General features: G+C 42.5%; 1 protein-coding gene across 1 annotated transcript in view; it reads right to left on the bottom strand.

The window, feature by feature from the left end:
• PTPRN2 (protein tyrosine phosphatase receptor type N2) overlaps positions 1-23,134 on the bottom strand; it is a 652,986-nt gene that overhangs the window by 90,291 nt on the left and 539,561 nt on the right. The window contains exon 13 of the mRNA XM_069859311.1: positions 16,809-17,021. Coding sequence (XP_069715412.1) covers positions 16,809-17,021 — 213 coding nt within the window. The remainder of the gene's footprint in view (positions 1-16,808; positions 17,022-23,134) is intronic.

Below are 23,134 nucleotides of genomic sequence, written 5' to 3' on the forward strand. Positions count from 1 at the left end.
TTTCATGACTGGTGTTTTAAATCTCCAAGTCAATGTTTTTTCCTCTGCCTGTAAACAGAAGGGTGTGTGAGGGGTTTTTTTATTTTTTTTTTATTTTTTCCAGATCAGTCTAACAGCCCTTGACAGCTCTTCCTTCCCTGACTCCCAGTCAGCCCAGTGCAAGCTGAGGAACCTGCCCCATCCCCACATGCATATCAGCACTCTCAGGACACCTACAGTTCTGCTTCTTCAAAGCCACCTCTCCGTTAGCGCAACTATTTCAACTCCTTATCAGGTTTTTAGCCCAGCACTGCAGGGACAACACTTTTAACACCACCACGTATAAAAGTTTTCACATATGAGGCATTTTAGGGAGTCAAATGAGTTCCTCTGGGACATATGAACTGGGTAGGTTCAGCTCAGAGCAGGGAAATGTCTAAATGCGGCACATGGGTTTGCTTCATCCTTGAGATGGGCAGCTATGTCCCATTCCTATCAAAGACACAAGGAATAGTGGGGGATCCATGTGTGGGATGTTTCATACTAGATGCTCTAAGGGGAACACTCACAGAAGTGGCATTATTACACAAAAGTGCATGTCCTAGATTGTTAAGACCCTCATTAATATAATAACTGTCACCTGTACACTTCTCTCCACATGCAGGTATCCCCCTCCCCACTCTCCAAAATCTTTACTCTCATAAGTGTTTAGCAAACCGGCCATCTACCAAACTACAATTAGAAGCTAAACTTGACTAAAATGTCAAAGCTGTAAATTATGAGAATGACAGAATCTGTATTTCTATATTGTCTCAGCACATACAACACTAAAGGTATTTTCTAAGAATGAATGCAATTTACTGCTGCACTTCTAAATTTAGCTGAGTGGCTGAGGCTATTTCTGCTGTACTGCGACTTGGTAATGTCTAGCCCTTGTTTGTGTATAGTTCGAGTGCCATTCTTCATTTAAAAACATCATTTACACCTAAAAAAGCAATCATAATGCATACAGTGAAATATGAAGAAATGATCCTTCTGACCCTTCGGGCTATGATCTAATGGATGGGTTGGACGTAAACATTTATTTAAAAGGTAATTTGAAGTTTATGACATTATTTCCCATCACATGAGAATTGCTATCATACTGAGGCACTTACTCTGTTTTTTATTTCCCAGCATTTATTATCAAACTTATGTGGTGGTCACATGCAATATATAATGGAAAAGTAATATCGCTGTGTGACAAAAACTGCCATAACCAAGATAAATATTCTGTAAATAATGTCCACTTAAATGAGTTCGAAGTACAGCACAATGATCATCTGTAGAGAGCTTTTTATTTGAGACATAATTGATAACCTTAAACAAACCATAAACAGTATTCTCAGAAAACCCCTGCACCTCTTCCAATGAGGTTTTAAAGTGTCCTCACAGAGACAAGGAGAAGCATGAAGCAACAATTACTTCCTCAGGTACAACAAATGGATTTTCAGACCCATACAGTCCACTTGTGAATGAGTCACATCCCAGCAGGAATTTAGTTTATCCAAATTTAAAGAAGGGCTTTAAAAGACCTAATGGAGAACAACCAATGGATGGAGGGCCAGCCTTACGCTCTTTGGCTAGATGGGTCTCTGAACTTGAAGAGGTGAATAAGAAACTCTCTTCTCAACCAAAGAGACATTGAGGCTCTTCAGAAATGAATCCCACAGATACTTGTCTAGGTCTGCTTTTGAGACGCCACCTGCTTACCACAGTAAGCGTTAGGCCATCTCTTCCGGACATTCCCAGTGAGTAACAGCACTGCCGTTTGCTGCCCTTTGGCTTTGTGATGCACAGTGGCCACTGGCACTACAGAAGGGCAAGACAGTAAACAATAATTTGGAGAAATTTTTATCTTCCATCAAATTCAACTTATATAGTAGGTATTCAGAAAATCCATTAAGACCACAGAGTTTCCTGAAACGTTTGGGTTTGCAGAGAAGTATATGGTAAGGTCTAAGAATTTTGGCAAACATGGAACTAACGCCAGCTGGAACTGAGGCTTGAAAGGTCAATAACGAACCTTTCCCCTTGTTTTATTTGCGAAAATTAAATTTGAAAACCTCAGGGTGGCACATTGCAGGCAGGAGATCTGATGTGACCGTCCTCGTTAAGAGATGGTCACTTTAGAAATGGCCAGCATGTACCTCAGCTTTCCACTCATTACTCTCAAAGATGAGCCACTTCACCTCAAAGCTGTCTCCAGTGAGGACGCTGCTGCTATTTAAAATATACTTACATAATATGAATGCAATATATAATATCTTTAGGTGGTCCAAGTCCAGCCACTGACCACAGAACATGAATTGTTCTCAACTAGCTGGTACCAGGCACATTAGAAACAACGTAGTTTGGTCCAAAGTAAATGAAAACAGCTCCCTATCTAAAATAATGTTTTTCTTCCCCAGTCCCATTCACCTCCAATCTGCTTAATAGGACCTGGGAACTGAGGGAAATTCCAGCTCTCCAGTTTATTTAGGAAAAAAGAAAATTTCATCGCTATATATTAATGAAAATAATCTATTTTTGTAACTGATTCCCAAATGTACATAATTACAAAAATAAAATCCAGGAAATAGGCTTGACATTTTCACACTTTTAAAAAACTTTTGCTTAACAAATTAAAATGTAAATCACCTGAGCTAGTCCAGAAACAAGCATGGCACGGTTATTTTCAGAATTAACAAAATATAAGAGAGAATAAACATTTCCATGATATAATTATTAAGAAAATGCAGCGACATAACACACTATTTATTAAAGTGATAGCTGCATGCAAACCAACCTCTTTCAATCTGACCTCCTTAATATTCTGCCAGAAACAAACCTGCTAAAGTAGACATCACAATAGTACCGTGTTCATTTTACATGTGAATCAGAATAGTTTTGTAAATTTTAAATTCAAAATGCTGACTATTAATTCTAAAGTATTCAAGGCTATACTTTATAACAAAATAGATAATGATAACTAAGAATATATGTAAGGTATGGAAAAATAATGTCTTTAAAAATTATTTTCTTCTCAGCCTTAATATATTTAATTAAATAGTTGCTTTACTTTCCTTTAAATTAAGAAGACATTATTCACTGGATTGGCTGAGGTCTGCACGTACAGCACAGATTTAACCTTTCTGCTACAGATGCAACCATAACACAGTGAGATTTGAAAAATGAAAAAATAAGGCAAGATCATTTTTTTAAAACAAATGAATCTAGGACTACAAACATCATTATTCTCTAACTAAATTTGCTTAGCGTTACTACAGGGTGAAGTGAAAGTCATTTGGCTGCCTTTGTTTTGCTTTTGCATACTTAATATGCTTGCAGGTGTTATAAATTTAGCTTTAACTTATTTACTGTGTTTGTAGCTTTGGAGATAATTACAGCTTTATTACCATTTATTTTTGAGCTACTGACACATACTTTCAACCTTTAGTTTCATTTTAACACACTTTTTGTCCAGGAGTGGTATATTCGCACATATATTTTCTATCCTTGCCAGAAACGCTAACAACAAAGATAAATGTGCCTTCAGAAAAGGAACAAAGAAGAATATTAGAAAAATGTTTGAGAAAAATATTTTGAGAGACCTCATCTCTGCCACAGCATCAAACGTTATCATTACACATCCATACTCTGTACGAGTCATATTTACCTAGACTTATTTGTGGTAGATCGGGGGTGGGAGGGCATAAAGCAAAATATATTTATTTGATTGTCAATATACCCCTAGTCTGTTAAGTTCAGTTTACTATCTGCTCTCTCGTACTGCACCACCCTCTCTGTGTATCTGGATATATATCTGAGTCTCAGTGTAGGGGTTCTGCTTTGTTTGGCTTTTAAATGACTTAAAAGGCAGGGCTGCTGTTTTGCTTTGAGAGCAAACACAGGCTTGAGATGCATCCTCCCAACAAAACTCCAACTTTGGTTATGGTCTGTGAAATTAAAATTTTAATTATTTTAGTACTGTGAGTGTTTCCTGGTGGCGACTCATGTAACTGTGATTCCCCTTTCTTCATGTATACAAAGAAAGTACAGACCATGCAGGAGGGGAAAGGCAAAGAAAACATGGCTATTTTACATGGAAAATTATCCTTCTTTTATTTGGATTGTTTGCTTTATTCCCCCTCCTTAAATTCAAGCATTTGCACAGCCTTATCCTACCATATCAAACACACAAAAAACCATCATGGGCTTGTACACATCTCCAAAGTCCAGCAGATGTGAAAATTTCTGGCTTTCATTTAACCAATGACACTGACTATGCAATACAGCTTAAGGAAATATTACTGTAATTCTTTCAGTAACATCTCATCACCAAAGTAGACATCTAAATAGCCCAGAAGCTCCTGAAGGAGGGAAAGGTCTTTTACATGGCTCATGTCACCAAGGAAGACATGACAGCACAGGTCTAACGATCTTTCCTTGAAATAATACCAGTTCGTTTTTCCTGCTATCTGTTCCAGGAAAGCCCAGGCAGCTTAGGGGATAACGCCACCTTCCAGAGGATCGATGGCATTTGAAGACCATGTTTAGATTACTCTACTGGAGATTCTTTCCTAAATGAAAATAAAAGAGAGCGCTCTAAACGGGACTCTGAGTGAGTACAGCAGTTCATATCCTTGATTTCTAAAAAATGGAAAGATTTATGAAACAAACCTCACCTGACTGCAGTACCCTAGACTTCACAGATAGAACACATAAGAAAAAAAAGTTCATGCTCCTTTCAACTGATTTGAACTGATATTTTCCTTGCATTATGTCAACATGGTCATAATGACATGATGGTGCTTTCTCTCAGGATTTAAAGAGACTTTCTGGACACTTGCTAGGAAACCTGCAACTGTCTAATAGGAAAGATCTGCAAACCATAGACCTGAAGTCACCTGAGACCTACTGCTGTAGAAGCACCCAAATTTTCCTCTGGATGTCCCTGACAGTATTAGTGGTCCTGCAATTTAAACAGCTGTAACTCCGGTAACAACCAAAGCAGGTTTCTGAACTGCGCTTCCCACATTTCAGCTGTGGTTGCATATAGCATTTGACAAGTATATGGAAGTATGAAGACAAGACATGAAAGATTTCTTAAGGAGTAACTAGGACAGAGAAAAAAATATTTGCAAAACAAACTTCAACTTTTCTATATTTTGCTCATACTAATTCAAATGAATATGAATTTAATATGAATTTGCACAGTAAATTCACCCCTAGCACAGTGAGAGCCATACAGAAAAGTCTGAGTTATGAATACACTGTAGTAACGATTGAATTAACCTGAAAGGCCATGCAGAACCATGTGCAAATTCATCATGTATTTTGATTTTGGGCACTGGAACAGGCTGCCCAGGGAGGCGGTTGAGTCACCTTCCCTGGAGGTGTTAAGAAGATGGGTGGATGAGGTGCTGAGGGGCACGGTTTAGTGATTGATAGGAATGGTTGGACTCGATGATCCAGTGGGTCCTTTCCAACCTAGCGATTCTGTGATTTTGGCTAACCCACCCAAAGCTCAATCAGCTTCCATCAGACGCTAGGGCTCTAAAAAATAACTGCCATAAATGTTTCCTTTTCCACTCTGAGCATTTATAGTCACCTGGGGCCCAAAGCAGGCAAAAAATGCAGTCCCAAGGCAGCTGTAGCTTCTCAGGAAAGAAAGTGTAGTCCACTATTTTATTGCCCTGAAGAACTAAAAATTGGAGATAATTTCTCCTAGCAATAAGAATTCCCAGCTCACCACCAGGACTCAGCATGCACTTCTAGCTCAGAAAGAATCAAACATATAGCCACAAGTTTATGTCTAAAAATGTTGTTTTACCTCATTTCAAAGATTATTATTTCTTCTCCTTAAGTCTGTGTAACTGAATTCATGGCAACAGACGTACTAAAATCACAGGCAGAGAAATCAAAAAAAGTCCTAAAAACGTCTAAAAACATAAAATACTTTTTTTTTTTAATAGAAGGCGACTATATACCAAAGATGTGATGCTACGATAAAGAAGAATTTATCTAGGATGGTCATCAGCGACATTTTTTTTTTCCACAACATCATCCATCATGACAGTTGAAATTGTCAGTCATTACCCTCTCCTGATTTGAAAACTTAAGTCATTGTTCTCCACCCATTCCCCACCGAAAATAAAATTGAAATCACTCTTTTAACTTTGCAAGGAAGAACAGATGCAGATTTTGTGAATGAGGAAACAGTGTTAAAAAAAAAAAAATCTATACAGAACAGAGTTGCTAGTAAGTCAGATTGCGCTATTAAGAGAAAAAAACAATACAGAGAAACTCTCCCAAACTACGGAAAAAATAGTATGTAAGAGTACCAGTGTCTCTCTCAGAGCAGACACACATACGAAAGCCTCCAAAGATTAAAAATGGTGCTCAGTATTTCTACACATTCAACTAACAACTTGTGCATCAACAACATTCTGCAGAAACAAGTGTTCCATGTTGCAGTTGAGTTACACAGATAGCTTTTTCTCTATTAGTCTTTCATTTTATGTATCTAATATAACTGAAATGTCTTTTCCTTGATGCTAGGCAGAAGAGAGAACAAAGAGTTTCACTCTTTCTTCAATTCCTCATTTTATATACTTCGTTTCTTTTCTACACTGCCACTTGTTACTGTTTCAGAAGAAATAATCTGTCTTTTCAAACTCTCTTCACATGAATTTACCATGCCCTTAATCATTCTTGTCACCTTTTCCTCACTTCCTTCATTTCTGCAGTGTTCCTTCGGCAATGGAGTTACCAGCATTCACAGAAGCCTCAAGCATTGATTTATACTTAATTAACTTTTCAGGCCCTCAAACAAGCAAGCAGAATTATTAGTCAACAATGCCTGGAGAGCCATTGGGTTGACCCAGACCTTCAAATACAAGCTGAAATTTGGAACAGCATGCTAGGCAGCCCTTCTATGTGTATTAACTTCACACCCAAGAGCTTTCCAGTAAGGTTAAATAGGAATTGCAGGTCTTTATTTCACTCTTCTGGGTGACAGTATGGAATTTAGACATTCACATTGCCATTTTACTGTACATATTATTTCCCCAGTGTAGAGAGGGAGATGCTGCATGACATAATTTCACTACATAATATGAATTTACATATATAAACTGTTCTTGCTCCCTGAACTACATTCACGTCCATCACATTTCTTCTCCTATCTCACATGGGCAGCCAACCACTGGCACAGTTCACTGTGATCCACTGCAGCAAAATCTCTTCCAGCTGATCACAGCACTTCACTCCCCATGAGGCATTTTTTTCCGACAGGAAGCCAGAATGAACCCAAGTTAAGAAGTTGGAAAAAGATAAAATCCAAGTTTCTTTTCCCCATGCTGTCAGAAAAGCAACAGCATACTGAATTTTTCCTTTTCATCTTTCAGCCATTCTTCTATTCATAGTTAGTGGGAAAGATCAATATTTCTCTGATGTGAATGAATATTCTGCCCAATACATTTTTGAAGATTAGGGGAAGGTTCAGACCAACAGTACTAGAAAATGGGTAGGGGTGGTACTTATGGCTCTACTTTCAAACCACGTATCTCCGCTGTTGTCAGGCAGCACAGCCAAGGAAAAGGCCTCCCACCAGCACGAAATGCATGTATCTCTAAATTAGGTGACATTCAATGAAGGGAGTGAATTTAATCAGACAATATAAGCACATAAACCAAATACCAAAAGTGAGTTTTATCACGATAAGGATGAGCCATTCCCACTATGGAGGGCAAGATCAGCCAGTTCTGAGATCTTTGAGACGCTGCCAGGACATGGTTGTGCAAAGCAGCAGCCATGCTGCTTTTCCTATGTAAAAGGAAAAAGCAGGAATCATCAAGAAGCCTACAACTACGCTAGCGAGACCGGAAAACAGAAAAACAGAGACTGCACCAAAAATGAATAAGATCTTATCAGTCTGAAACATGAAATGTTTAACAAAATATTTCCCTGATCAAAATCTGTGCTTGTTCAGAATGCCGTCATCCCAAGCAAACATCAATAAAACATCACTCATCTGTCTTTGGCAAAAAGTCTAGAAAGTGGTCAGCAAAGTTTAGAGAAAAATCTCATGCATTTTCTCCTTTAGACAAGCCATCTACAGTAAATTTGATTTTCTCCAAATCAAAAGCTGTTCCCTACCATTCCCCTCCAAATTAATATTGGTCCTTTGAAGGATTTAACTCCTTGGAGCGTCTTTTACAGACTCCCTTCTTCAGTCTTAGTTTGGTGGTTTGGTAAGAATACAAGTGACAAAAACTGTGTCTGCATCCTGAAAGCTGAGAACTTGAACTGGAAAACAAAGAGCTGCAGGAACGCCCCTGCTGACTTACGCTGCAGTGACATACACAGGTACTTAGAACCTGCAATAGCAAAATTCACAGCACAAAGAAATCAGCTGAATCATCTCAGTCCTTTACTGTACCTTGCTGGCATGCATGGAATCACTCAAATTTTCTCTTACAGTTCTTTAAACTCCTAGAAAGCATTTAGACCTCTGTTGTGCCTGCAAGTATCTTGGACAGGAGGTACTCATCCCTGGAGCTGTAGCTTTATTTCTGGAGCAGCTGAGCAACATGACCCCAGGAAATCTCCAGCTGCTCTACCCAAAATTCTTCTCTCACAGCTTACACCACAACAAAGTGAGAAAAAATATCACTGTCCCCCAGAATATTCAACTTTGCAATATCTGCTTCCCTGCAAAAGCGGCACAACAGGGCTTCAGGCAGAGAAAAGCAGAGTATTTGAAACTTACTTTTGTTCATCTGTCCCACAAAACAGCCAAGCCTGTATGGGTTTACCAAGGTAAAACCTTAGATGGCTGTGGTCAGCCTCAAATCCTTCACAAAGGCTAAGCACAAACACACACTGCAGGAAGGACAAGAGATCCCTCAGGCTGAGGTCTTGCTGGCTTTGGGCAGCTCATGGGCTTGCTCTGCCACCATGCTGCTGGGCAGAGTACATCTTCCCTGCCCACATGGAAAAGGAGAAAGGAAGCACAATTGCATGCGTCACTCCTCTTCCCCTTCATTGCCCACTGTCTGAAACTCGTGTGCAGGATGAACAGACTACCTAGAAGAAAGCAGTTAGAAAAATGCTTTTTACGTACCTTACAGACTTGAGAGAATAAACTACAACCTACTCCTGCTCACAGGCAACCTGGTTCTACACATACCAACAAGTATCAGCTACAACAGGGAACAGAACCCTGGTACAAGACTCATTCTGCAAGTAAAAAACATCTTGGACAAAAACTTCTAAAAATATGTTTTTTTCTTCTAGTGAAGCAGTCTGAAAGAACATGAAAGGCTCAGCAAGACAGATCGCAGTGCTAGTTACTGAGCATTCAGAGAATACACCCTAGAAGAATGTGTCAAACTTGAAACATGGTAACAGTGTTGCTCCTAAAGAAAAAGAAAGATCCTAAAACAGAAAAAAGGGCAAAAGTGCATAGGAAAGACAGGCCTGATTATCCTTTACATTACATCAGAAAAAGTGCCAGTGAAGACAGCAAGTTATTCCAGAAAGAAATCGGGACACTTGAGATGATGCAGTGCTTGGGACTGCAGATCAAATACTCTCCAGCCCATTAGGCAATACCATGGTTATCTTTGGCTTCTTTATAATGTACAGGCACTGAGACATCATCCATTTACCAGAGGGAGACAATCCACTGCATTTATCCAGAACCAGCCCATGCTCAGCTGGCAAACAGCCCAGGGCATGGCAGGGATGGGTGGAAGGGGCTCTGAAGCAGGAGCGGGATGCTCAGGAGCAAGAGCCTGGACCTCAGTAGTCTAGGATGGGGTGTTACAGCAAATAAAGCAATGGTAACTCTCACCCTCTAAAATGGTAACTCTCACCCTCTAAAACAGGGTGGTCACAGCCAAACTATTAAGAAAACTGCCCAGTGAATGAATTTATGTCTTTTTCTTGGCCTCTGCTAACTGTGCTGAGAAACCGTTTGGGAGAAATTTGAGTGGCTTGGCCTGAAACTGTGCCAGGGCCATTTGAACAATTTACTAGTTTAATTTACCAAGCAAGATGAAGCCTGCAAACCTAGAGCACCTCCAGCACATTTTCTAAGAAATGCCTGTTTGTATAACAACTCTGGATTTCCCAGTAATTAAAAATGAGTCACTAACTCGATTTCCCTTCCTACTATTTTTTTCTTACATCCTAAATACACAGAAATTATACTGCAGAATGCTTGGAGCATGTTTGCCCTTGTTCCACAAAACACCAAGCTCAAACATCATATTCTTTAGATAGGGAAAAATAAAAACAAGTCAGATAATGGGAGAAGGTTGACATCACCTTCTTTCTGCCACTTTGCACTAGTCCTACGCAGATAAACAGCCAGCTACTTGAAAAAGATGGCTTATATTACTCAAGCCTAAACCCACATGGCACCTTCTCATCCAAGCACTCTGGGAGTTCCATATATACTCATTTTCCTTCCACGCCTGCAAAAAACCTCACTCTCCACTTGCCTACTGTCATGTAAGGAGTACTTTACTCAGAAGCGTTGTACTACCACCGCCGCAGCAGCCCAAAACTTGGGCTTCCAAGGTAAAATCTTCCTTAGGGCAAGTCCATTTCTCCAATACTGAGTAATTTACAAGAGATGTTTTCTTATTTAAGAAAAGCTTGGAGGAGAGCTATTTGTAACAAGCCAAATGAACCTCTCTCCAGCACCAGCCCTGCTCCCCTGGGGCTGCCCTGCTGCTGGGGCTGTACATGCTGGAGCACTGGGCAGAGCAGAGGAGGAGGCGATGGAAGAGCGCAGCTCCTCGTGGACAGACACTTCAAGTTCACATTCAGATTTCCTGAAGTTCCCAGTGAAATCTGTGCCATCAAGCTTCAGCACTTAAGATGGGCATTTCTCGTTAAACAGTATTTTGAAGTTGATTATAATGCCACTGGCATGTTAGCAAACATACCTATCAATTTATTTGTATCCTATTTATCAAATGGGCACGTTTGATAAATTTCTGCTGATTTATGAATTAATACAATATTTTGAAATTTTACTTTGAACATTACTACCATTTAACTCAATTTTATGGCTACCACAGGAAGCAAGGTTAGAGAATTACATAGTCCACTGCACCACAGGAATTGTGGTTTGTTCTGAATACTAATCAGATAAAAACCAGATTAAAAGTAAAATCCATATTTGTACACCTCCTTTTTTGCCTCGTTATGCTTTGGCCATCCACTGTCTGACTTTAATGAAGTGTTTAAACGTAAGGTGGACTCTCTTTCTACCACCTCAAAACTTTCCACACTTCTTTTTTCCTCTCCCATTATTGCTATGCATGACTACAGTGTGGAATGTATTTTATACATTCTGAAAACTGTCTTACCTTAAATACAGTAGTTTACATAATAACATTATTTGCAATACATTTGCAGGTTCCTGATAATACAAAATTCTAATTAAAGATAAAATTGTTCACATAATATACAATAAACAGACTTAAATGGACAAGAACAACTCTTCTAGTGCATAAATCTCCCCATGCATGTTTTATTCGGAACAATTACAGCTTGTCCTGTTGCTTTACATAGTCACGTGAGATGATCTCTTTTTTTTCTCTTTTAATAAGAACACAGGAGAAGAAAAGATGAAAAATGCGTTCTTTTTTTTTTTTTTCCCAGAAGAAAACATAAGCATTCAGCTTTAAGGCAAAATTTTCCTCTATCCAAAATCCTTACTACATGTATTCCTTACTGAAATGTCTATTAAATACTCATGTACTGAATGCACGTTATACTCGGTGGTATCTTTTTTGCTTAAGAGTAGAGAAAATGAATATGAAATTGAAAATGAAAATGAAATTTTACATAGATACAAAATAATACTTTATGGTACTGATTATCCCCAGTTTATCAGCTTTCTTTGGTCCCAATCCTGATGCTAACTGGAACATTACCGAGAACTTGATAATTTTTTTCCTTTTTTTTAGCATTTCCCTTAGTTCACACAATTCCATTTTCTAATGAGGTGGTGTAAGTATTGCTATAACTTTAAAGTGTAATACTATAATAACTTGTTTGCTTATGAAAGTCAGTCTAGAGGGTAAAATATGAAGCAATATTAGAGGTAATGAATTATCTGTATTTAAACATACAAACCAGGCACGAGGTTAAGTAAAGAGCACGTTTCCAGTGGTTTCTTTCAGCTGGAGCCCTTTAAAATATTTGCAGAAAAATATTTATTGTAATGGCTGTAAATAGTGTGTTCTTAAGATCTCTAATAAAAAATACCAGCAGGACCAAATCTTTAAAAGCACAGATAAGTCCTTAGTAGCTTTGAATTGAGAAGGATCATGTAATTAATAAGACTGTATTTGACAAAGGAATATATAATTTATATATAACACGTGTAATAATGTAGAATTTAACATATAATTTACAATTATATGCCTGCCAAATCAAGTTATTTGAACCAGTTTTTAAAACAGCTGATGATGTAATCCAGCTGCACTGACAATGCACAGCTCATGTAACCTTTAATACTTCAAGCAGTTTAAGAAAGAACTTCATTGTAAACTGTTTGGTCTTTGCCTCTTTGCTTTTTAAAGGAAGTTTTTTTGGCTGAGATGAAGGAAAATTAAAAAGAACATTACTGACATAAAATATTAAAAGGCAGGCTTTCTGAAGCCAGCTTCAGCGCATTTTAACTTTTGCCTTTAAATTCCATTATGGCAACATTTTGCAGAGCATTATCAGTGATGCAGAAGACCATGCTCATAGGGAAGTTCTGCAGTGCAGAGTATAAAATATGCTGATGATTTAACATCTCGCACAACCCAGCATTCCCCATACGGAGGTCAAAAGCCAGGGTTCAGCTGGACTCACAAATACATCACCCTGAATCAAACAGAGCATCCCTAAATAGTAGCAGTCACTAACATACACTCATTACGTTAATAAATCGCTCACTAATGGGAGCAGTGACAAGTAAGATGTGCACTTAGTGGCCCTGTTCGCAGCCCACCCCTGATGTCTGAATGCACGTTTTTCTCTGGGTTATATTCTAAAGCCTTCAAAGTGCACGAAGAAAATCTGCTCAGTGTTGTGAAATAAATCAAAGAGTGTCTGCTGAAAATTCCTAAAATGCTTCTACCCTAATCTCCTGGACCAGAGAGTGGGCTTGCAGAATGCTAAACTTGCTTTTCAAAGAAGATCAAAGCAACACGAGCGACAATTAAAAGCACGGGTGCAGGTGTACGCATGCGCAGGGACGCTGTGGAGGCAGTAAGAACCTCTTTTTAGTCGTCCCTGAATGCTAACGTTGACTTATCTAATCATTACATGTGTGATTTGAAAGGAGGGAGATGTCTTTAAAAGATACACAAAAATCCTCTGCCTTTATGTATAAAATGCATTTTATGCATGTGCAACACTTTCTGAGATACACTTCTTCCATTAATTTTGAAAAGCTCCTTGGCTACTAATTAAACCAGCCTATAATTTTGTCCTTCAGTGATTCAGAGATGAATGAAGTTCCAATTGTGTATCTACCCTTCCTAATGTTACTTAACAGCCTTTAGTCTCCCAGAGGCTACTTTAACACTCTGAAGGCCAGCTGCTTGTCTTACCAAACCTCTGAAGAACCTGACTCCCACCACAGGCTCTTCAAGCAGTATCCGGCCATTTGGTGGCTTATCAAAGGCACCGCAGAGATTTTCCTTGACTGCTTCAACTTTTAAACAGCAAACTACCTAACACTGGTCGCTCCTACCTGCACTTGCACAACACATACTTGGGCTAGTGCTCACGCTAGAATCGCTCCTGCTAGCAGGTGAGCACCCGAGTGATGCTGCACAACAGGCGTTACGCCTCCGGTACAGGGGAAAATTTAGCAGCCAGACTGCTTCTTCCCTGAAAACATGGTTAGTCTGATTTCCCTTTCTTAACCTAGTGTTTCACTGTGCAAACTAGGAAGTGGGGAGAAAACAAACAAACAGACAAACAAAAGCAGCTGTGGGAAAAAATTCTTTAAAGTTCACAGGGTGAGTAAGGATGGAGTAAAACCCTGAATGAACTCTCCCGGCTGAACTGGGTTAGGATGAAAAATGCCTCTGCTAAATCTTGAAAATTTAGGTCAGTGTTGTTTATGTGAAGATATAAACCACTGACATTTTGAGAACCATGTGAGTCGAAGTGATATTTCAGTGCTCTCTCTGAATCACATTAGGCCACCAAGCTCTTTCTTTTTTTTTTTTTATATCAACCAATTTCCCCCCCTACAAATTAAAAAAAAGTAAATCTGAATTGTCACTTAAGCTGCAAGCAGCAACATACTGTGCTTTAAAGTCTAGTGGCAGCAGCTGCTGAAATATTTCATAATTTTAATATACACTGAGTTAACAGAGTAGATACTGAGGAAACATTTAATAGAATAGAAAAAAGCAGGTACAAATTTTCAAAGGTATCTGCTTGTTTCTTCCCCTGCATCAATACGCTTTACATTATTCCCCTGCGAATACCAGAGAAGATGAAGAAAAAGATAATTAATGCTTTTCTGAGACCTAAGTGATGCTATCCAAAACATGCATCACACCAGATATCCATTACATTTAATACAGCTCAACATACGGCGATGCTGATGATACGAATAGGGCTCAATCCTATTTCTCTCCAAAACCATGTGAATAGTTTATTAAATACAGAACCAGGCTCAGTGATTCATTTTGATAAAACGCTACTTAGCAGCATCAAAACTGCCTGAGTATTTTGTCTGCCTGTACTGGGGCCTCCCACTGCTGTCATTGAAACAAATGGCAAAACTCCCATTTACTTCCACGGGAGGAGAGCCAAGCCCTTAGAAATCTCTGTATTTAAGGAAAAACATTTTTCCTCCCACTCATGACTACAGTTCCCCTGAAAAACCAATGGAAATGTTTAAGAAGTCAGGTGGTTAGGACTGGGCCCAAAGGTCAGGAACAATGAGTATTAATGCAGTCTTGTTATTGAAAAACTGAGCAGCATCCTCAAAGCATTGTTGTTGTTTTTAAAACAGAAAATGTCACTCCCCGATCTAACTTGGAAGATTTTAAAATATATATAAATCTGGGAAAAAGAAATGAAGCACACATTTCATTTAGTGTCTGGATTACAGATTCTCATTAAACAAACCAGAGCTCATTATAAAATCAATATCAACTTAACCACCATACTCCCAGGAGAAATGGCAAAAAAGGTCACTCCAAGAAATTCAAACAATTTTCCTGCTGGAAGGGCACGATTTTAATTACAGATACTATTAATTAGAGCTGTCAGTAGGAAGATTGTCCTGTTAATTATCACAAATTCAGTTTCAAGTGTGGTTTTGGAACCTGGGGGGCTTTTTAAAAAAAATTAAGAATTCTTGTATTCATGTTTATCTGGAAAAAAAGTCTACCTATAGCGTCTGCGGTTTAAATAAGTCAACAGTAAGTTTCCTGCTAAAACCAAACAAAAAATATTTACTGTCATCGTCTCTTTCACAAACAAAACTGATCTGACAAACTGCAGTTTTGCTCACACTTTATCTTGGAGGACACTCCTTTTTTCCACTGGAAATGCTCTCTCTCTCTTGCTTTGGAAGTCATTAAATTTAAAGATGTAAAGTCATTTAAAAGTTGGGGTTTTTTTTTCAGCAAACATTCAATTTAAACTGAAAGCCAATCCTGAAGATATTCACTAATTGTTACAGAAACATTTGTATTTATCATTCTGTACTAAAATCTCCCTGGACCCAGCCTGTGGAGACGTACTTCATACATCACATCTTTAACATATAAGAGGTACAGGCAGACCCAAACTTTGGGAGGAAATATTAGTTTATTCCTGTATGACTCCCAGCTGCCAATCTGAATCTATCTCAGCTCCAGAATACAAAAAGGCCATAATGCCCGATCCTAAGCAGAGCAAGAAGGTAAAATAAAACTTGACAGAAATGTGCCATTAGTGAGACACTACGGGTGCACAGCAGACACAGACACCACAGCAACAAAGTTTACGCATTCTTGAGTTCTTTTTCCTGACCATACTCCAAATATTTCGGGATAGCAGGTCAGGGCTGTGTGGCTCAGAACACTTGCATTACCACACCAATAATACACCAAGAAATAAGTGCCATGATCTAAAACAAACTTCAGGAAGATGCAGAACGTGTCTTCACCCAACACTTTTTGAAACTGAAAGAGAAAGCCTGAGGTTTCTGATTTATTCCAGCAAAGATGAGTAGAGTCCTCCCATATTACTGGGTACACATCTGCTACCATTGTTCGGCCAGAACCAGTGCTGGTTTTAGCTGCCCATCTATCAGCATTAGATTTCATTTTATCTGAATAATGGCAGAAGGTGGCAACAGATCGGGTCAAAGGCTCTTTTCATATCAGACCCTGAAGAAGTCGATTACTCAAAAAGAGAGACATCTTCAGATAACTGTGCAATCCATTCCTCATAAATGTTAAAGATTTTTCGTTATTAATAGTGGCAGGGGTGACAGATTATGGATATTAATGTTATTTTTCAGAGAACTTCAATGGCAAGGGCTTCTTTTTCCTTTTTTTTTTTTTTTAATATTTCTAATTAGGCACGAATTTACAGTAACTCCCAGCCCAGCCAAGGCTGATACCCGGCAATAAAAAGCTGCCACAGTGAATCCGCGGGAATCCGAACGAAGCCAGAGAGGGGGGAAGGCAGCGCTGGATCCAACCCCCCGCCTCCAGCCCCCCAGTCCGCGCAGGGTCCCCGCGGGGCTCCCCGCAGGAGGAGAGCTCGGTCCTTACCTGATAAGCCGCGGGGGCGTCGGAGCTGGCGTCGGCCCCCAGCGCCGAGAGCTTCTCCTTCAGGCGGTGCCGGGCGCGGTGGCGGAGACAGTAGGCGACCCCCGACGCCACCAGGACCCCGGCGATGCAGGCGAGGGAGAGGAGGGTGAGGAGGAGGAATTTGGCGGACTCTGCCTCTTCCCCGCGCTGCGGGAGCGGCGGGACGTCGCTTTTCTGCAGGGGAGGAGAGAGAGGCAGCGCCTGAGTTGCGCGGTCGCGGAGCGGAGGAGGAGGAGAGGGGGGGACCCCGTCGGGGGGAGGGAAGAGCAGCGCTAACTTTCAGCCGAGGATGGAGGCAAACCGGGGGGGGGCAGGGGCAGCGCCGCCGCCGTGTCCCCCTCCGTCCCCGAACCTCCCGGCGGATGCCATTTAACCACCGAAAAGCAGGCGCGCAACCTCCGCGCCCCCTCTGCCGGCCCGCAGACCCCATCTGCGGGGCTGCGGCGGGGGCAGCGAGCGAAAAGCCTTCTTATTCTTATTTTTTTATTATTATTTTTCTTGGAGCGAAAAATAAAACACGGGACAACAGAGGGGAAAAAAAATAATAAAAAAAAAAAGTAGGTGGCAGTCCTTCCTTTTGTCTGTTGTAGGAGGAAAATGATAAAAAAAAAAAGCCCGATAGTTCCAAACTCCTCCGGATTACTATTATTTTTGCAGCAATAGGAGAGAATCCTTATAGTGCATTTCACTCGTCTCCATGTGCTAAAAAGTTGTACAATAATTTCCCCTCATTAGCTTCATTATAAGCTATATTAGCAACAATTAAAAACGCAACATGAAAATGAAAAGACCAGGCGCGCAAATTGCAGCAAGACTCATTTGGCCCGCATTCCCCCTTCCACAATTACCAGGGAAATGAATTGAAAAGCACGCCCCTGCCTCAGTCCTGGTTGCTACAAGATGAGAACAATTAGCAAACTCCTTTCCACCACCTAATTTCGCGTGGTAACAAAATGGATTTTTCCCCATGAATGCCTAGCCGGCCTATTCATTATCTCTCCTCTATTAGTAATTTTCTGCTCCGTATTCAGCTGGCCAGCTCTTAATTTCCTCCTGTCTCGCAGTGTACACAGTGGCTCTTATGTCAGGCCCGGTCCATTTTTATCTTGTAATCATAAAGGCCACCAAAGCAATTATCGCCGGTCTTGACTGTAAAAGCTTGTCATTAATTAGCCTCCTTGCCTTCAGCGCCGCGGATTAGCCGGGGCCGAGGCTGAGTTAATGGAAACGCGGGTTCAGCGCGGGGACTCCCGGCTCCTCCCGCGCGGACGCTCCGAGCGCATCGCCGGGTTTGTAAACCCCGGGCGGCGGGGGGCGGGCGCAGGGCTCGCCGCGGCCGGGCCTGTCCCCTCCCCGCCTCCCGCCCCTCCTCCAAATCCCGACAGCCACCAGGAGGACGCCGTGTGTCCCCGTCCCCCCCCCGCCTCCCCGCTTCCTTTCTCCGCGGTCCCGGGGGGCTGCGGGGCCGCCTCCGCGCTGCTGCAGCCCGCGGGGAGCGCGCCCTCCGCCGCCTCGGGGGGAGCGAGGGGCCGCCGCGCTCTCGCCATTAGCATCTCCCTGAAAGGCCGCCGGCCCCGCCGGGACCGAGGCCGCAATCTGCATCTAAATAGGCGGCTCCGCCGAAAGTGCCGGCGCCCCCTCCCCGTTAATCCCTCGGCGAGAAGGGGGCGACTCCGCTGCTGCGGAGGGGCAGCCGGGCAGCTTCGGGCACTGGCCCTGAATCCCTCCCTTCTCCGCTTTGGAAACAACGGTTCCAAACGATTTTCCTTCTCCAAACCTTCTCCGGCTGCCGAGCGAGAGAGCGGCACGAGAGAATTAAAACGATGAACCAAGTGCTGCCAAACGCCCCGAGTAAACGCGGGGGAGAGAGGCAGCGCGCCTGCCTTTCTCTCCCGGTAGTTATAGTGATTTTCAGATGTTGCTTCCAACTTCGCCAGGCGGTTTTCCCAGCGGCGCTGAGGCTGCCGTGCCCGGGGTTGGCTGCCCTTAACAACAACAAAAAAAGGGCTCTCCGAGACAGCCCGCGGGTCCCCGGCGCACGGCAGCAGCAGAGCCCGAACCCCTGAGCGGGGTGGTTAACGCTGTTCGCGCCTCGGGAGAGGCCAGGGTAGCCGTGTCCCTGCTGATGGGCTTCAGGCAGGAGAGGGCTTGCAAACCCCCTAAACGTCTGATCCTCCGGGCCGCGGAGGGGACGGCGGCCCCGCAGCGGGCACGAAGGGGCGAGGGGACATCGCCACCGCCCGCCGTGGGGCTCCCTCCCTCCCGCCTCGCCGGGAGCCCCCGCGGAGCCGCCGCCGTCGGGGCCCGGCGGGTTCCCCTCTCCTGTCCCCTCCCGGCCTCCGCGGGGGCTGGTGCTTAGGGACCATCCCCGGGGAAGCCCGGCGGGTTCCCCTCTCCTCTCCTTGCCTCCGTCGGGGCCGGGGGGCTGGTGCTTAGGGACCGACTCCGCGGAAAACCGACGGCGAACCCGCCGCCCGGCTCCGACTCGAGCTCCGGGAGCGCTCCCGGCGCATCCCGCCAGGGAACAGACCCCGCTGCCCTCTCATCCTGCGGGATGCCTGACCAAACATCAAATTATGAAACGGGCAAAAATTAATCCGGAGCGAGTTGCCAGCTCCCTCCCTCCTTCCCCACCGTCTCCAGCCACAGGCACCGATTCTCCCCCCTCACCTAAACCCCTGAATCTTCCTTGCAGGAAAGGCCCCAGCCTGAAACGGAGCCCAGGGTTAATTAGAGGCGTCCTGTCAGACTTGACTTGAAATTGAAAGAAAAAATGTTTAAATATTTATGAATTTGACATTTACAGTCGGATGTCTTTTAAAGCAGAACACCTCTCCCGGTGTTGGTTGGGGCTGCCATGATGCCTGTGCCTGGGGTGGAAGGGAAACAATAGCTGTTGCATAACAAGAAAAACAAATCACCTTTTTTTTTTTCCCTCCCCTGAGGCTTAACAAATAAATAGACCACATAAATTACATATAATTAAATATTAAACTCAGCTACATGTAACTATGCATTTTTAAAACTTTATATAATGGAATATATTGACATTCCTCTGAATGATTTCCTCCTTGGAAAATTGTGTTGTGTCACACAGTGCCCCACGAAGGAAAACCACCTAGTTCCTAAATGGATGGCTTAGGAAGTGACTCTAAACGCAGAGGATTTGGGAACGTTCAGTCTTTCCTTGCTTTGAATCTTCCTGGCCATAAATGCTAGAAGGCCAAGGTTTTACCCTGTCTCAGAACCATATTAGAACAACATTACACCTACCACTTACACTCAACAGTGTTTTCCTGAAGTACACTGCTTCTGTGAGGGTTTGTGGTTGTTGGGGTTTTTTTTAAGAGGGAAGAAAAACTGCTTAGGATCTGATCTCATGCAGGCTTTCCCGGTCCCTCGACAGAACACATTTCGTATACACCCAAAAGTGAGTCAGTAACCAGAGCAGCCATAACACCGGAGTCACAAATCACTGTTCTAATCAAAGAGCAGCGTCCCATTCTGCGGCGTCATCCCATGATGCAGCAGAACAGCCGACATTTCAAACGAATTCCAGGCAAATGTCAGTAAATATTTAATGTAGGCTTTCACATAAATAAGTTCTCGCACCTATGTTGGAAGTGTGGGAGAAAGTCTTTGTAAGAGCAGAGAGGAGCTCCCATGCAGTGATATGAAAGCTCACCTTCCAGACGTCTCAGCACAATTACACCTCATTATTTCCTCCAAGACACAGGGAATGATTCTGGTCCTTGCTGAAGCAAAACTCTTAACTGAAGTTGAGGTTATGTTTTGCTTCATAAATCCAAAAAGACATTCCTGATTTGAAACCCAGTTTGTCAATTACTGCACCCGACCTCTCTTCCAGTTGCCAAAGGAAAAATCACTGCAATTCATTTTAAAACAGGTTGACATTATATTTTTTTGCACTTTTTAGATGCCTTGATTTTTACATTTATATTAGACAGTTTTGTTTCCAAGAAATAATTAAAAATTTGCAGATTCCTTAGTAAACACGGGCAAAAAGATGAACTTCAGAGTATGATTTGTTTCAAAATATTAGAATGTTAAAAAACTCAAGAGGTGCTATTTTTAATTTGGAATTCACTATAGAATCTAATAAATGAGAGAAGTGAGGTGGAAATAATCATGTATTAATTCTGTGCATTACAAAATCTTTTCAGAAGCTATTATCAGAGCAAGAGGCATTGTGGTTTGGATTCAGGGTGGGAGAAATCCTTTGTGCAACTGAAAGCTATTGTTCCTCTGTGCAGATGAAATTGTACTTGCAAATCTGCCATTCAAGGAGAAAAAAGTGCCTGGGCAGAAGAAAAGAATTCTACAAGAAAATCATTATTCTTAAACACAAACTTCACTAAAATAAGTTTTAGTTCATCAGGTTTTTTTTTAAAAGGGGATCCTCTGCTAATAGTTCCAGCCACTGACATTAAAACAAACCATAAAGGATATGCGTATTAGTTCCTTAATACAGAAAGCATGAAGAAAGGGGTGTGAATGGGGGTGTATATATATGTACATATATATAATATGTATTCAGATATATACACACACACACACACACGTGTGCACGTCTGCTTGTTTAAATAAATCTAAACTTCAATTCATTTCTAGTAATTTTCCTCTGTAAGGTTATCTGAGACACAGGTTGGGACATAGGTTGGGATACACTTGTGTGGGTTAGGTTTTGATAGGTTACTAGGAAACCAGAGAAATACTTCACATCAGGAGGAGCCTGGCTACCCTAATCTGTCCCCAGGAAGCCTACAGGTAATTTTTTTTTCCCTTTAGTAAAATAGAAAGCAAACAGAAGGGAAAGCAGCATCTCCCTCTGTTTTGGTTCAAGCTTCTCTTGCCCTGCTTTGCACTCCCAGTCAGGTCAGAGCGGGGCGGCAGGGCCTGGGGATGTTCAACCTCAGTGCGCTTAATGTTTGTTGAGTTCAGTACTGCACTCCAGAGCTGTACAGTCCAGCCTACTTGTTGGTGTTTTAAGGTACTATCTTTAGAGTTACTAAGAGACTTCTGGAGCCGCTGTCCTCTGCCTCCCTCTTCACTCCCTCCCAGAAAGCTCGCCCGATGCCAGGATCACTTTCAGCAGATGTCAGTTCATCACCTGAAATGAGGTCAATTTAACGCTTTTACTCGGGAGGATGAAATCGGATGGGAAGGTGCCTTTTGCTTCTTTTAGGGGTCGGAAAGATTAGACAAATCGACAAACACAAAAGGCAGATGGATTTCTGAGAACTGCAGCTTATTCAAATCACTGAGAAAGGTCACTGCGAGAGCCACAGATCTATTCATCTGCAGGGGTACAATGATCTTTCTGCAACCTTCAACACCACAAAGCACTCTGGAGCGTCTCTATACCTTTTAGTAGGATTAATACCGTGAACGACTGAATACAATCAAGAATTCAGTGAGTTCAAAGATCCCTTGATCAATGGTAGATATTTTCGCCTGGCTTCCTAAAGGCAAACAGAAGTGAAGTTTCTGGTTAGAGTTACAAGAAATTACAGCTATTATCCTGAGTTCCACTACAAGGTGACGTTGAAATGCCAAAATGTCCAAGAACCCCAAAGAAGTTTATGGCGTGGAAGGAATAAGGTTGCAGAAGAGGAAATTTAAGGAGCTTCAAGATTTTCCTGCATTTTTTTAAAGTCTGCATTTAGTTAAAGAGTAGAACACAAAAGCCTACAGCATCACTGGGATGCTGTAGGGATAACACAGGAATCGGGAATCCAGACAGCCACATCCATGCCTGTGGAGGAGGTCGGTGAGCCGGAGAAGCTCGCCCGTCCCGCCCAGAGCTGCCCAGTGCGCCTCTGGGATGGCAGCACGAAGAGGAGGAACCACGGTGAAGAAGCTTCGATTCCCATCTCTAAGGTCTCAGGAGCAGCTAGGGGAAAGCAGCAGAATGGGAGCACCGGGAAGCAGGTTTCCTCCTCGGCCCAGGCTTTGTGAGCCAGAGTCAAACAAACAGAGGGACTCGGCAGGTCCAAGTCACAAAGCGTCCGAGCCCGCGCCAAGAAGACGGTCAACGCCAGCCCGGCTTAATCAAGTATCTTCAGCAAGCAAGAGAAACACGAGCCGCGGTGCCAGCGCTGATCTAATGCTGCTGCTGAAGGCACATAATTTAGGGATTAGATAAAGCGCCCGTACACCGGAGCGCCGAGCAGCCGGGCCCCCGAGCAGCCGCCGGGGCCGGGGGCAGCGGGGAGGACCCGCCGACGGCCCCGAGTCCGGGGCGCTCCCGGGGGCGCCGCTTCGGG

This window comes from Phaenicophaeus curvirostris, chromosome 6, assembly GCF_032191515.1.
Source record: "Phaenicophaeus curvirostris isolate KB17595 chromosome 6, BPBGC_Pcur_1.0, whole genome shotgun sequence".
NCBI classification, from domain to species: domain Eukaryota; kingdom Metazoa; phylum Chordata; class Aves; order Cuculiformes; family Cuculidae; genus Phaenicophaeus; species Phaenicophaeus curvirostris.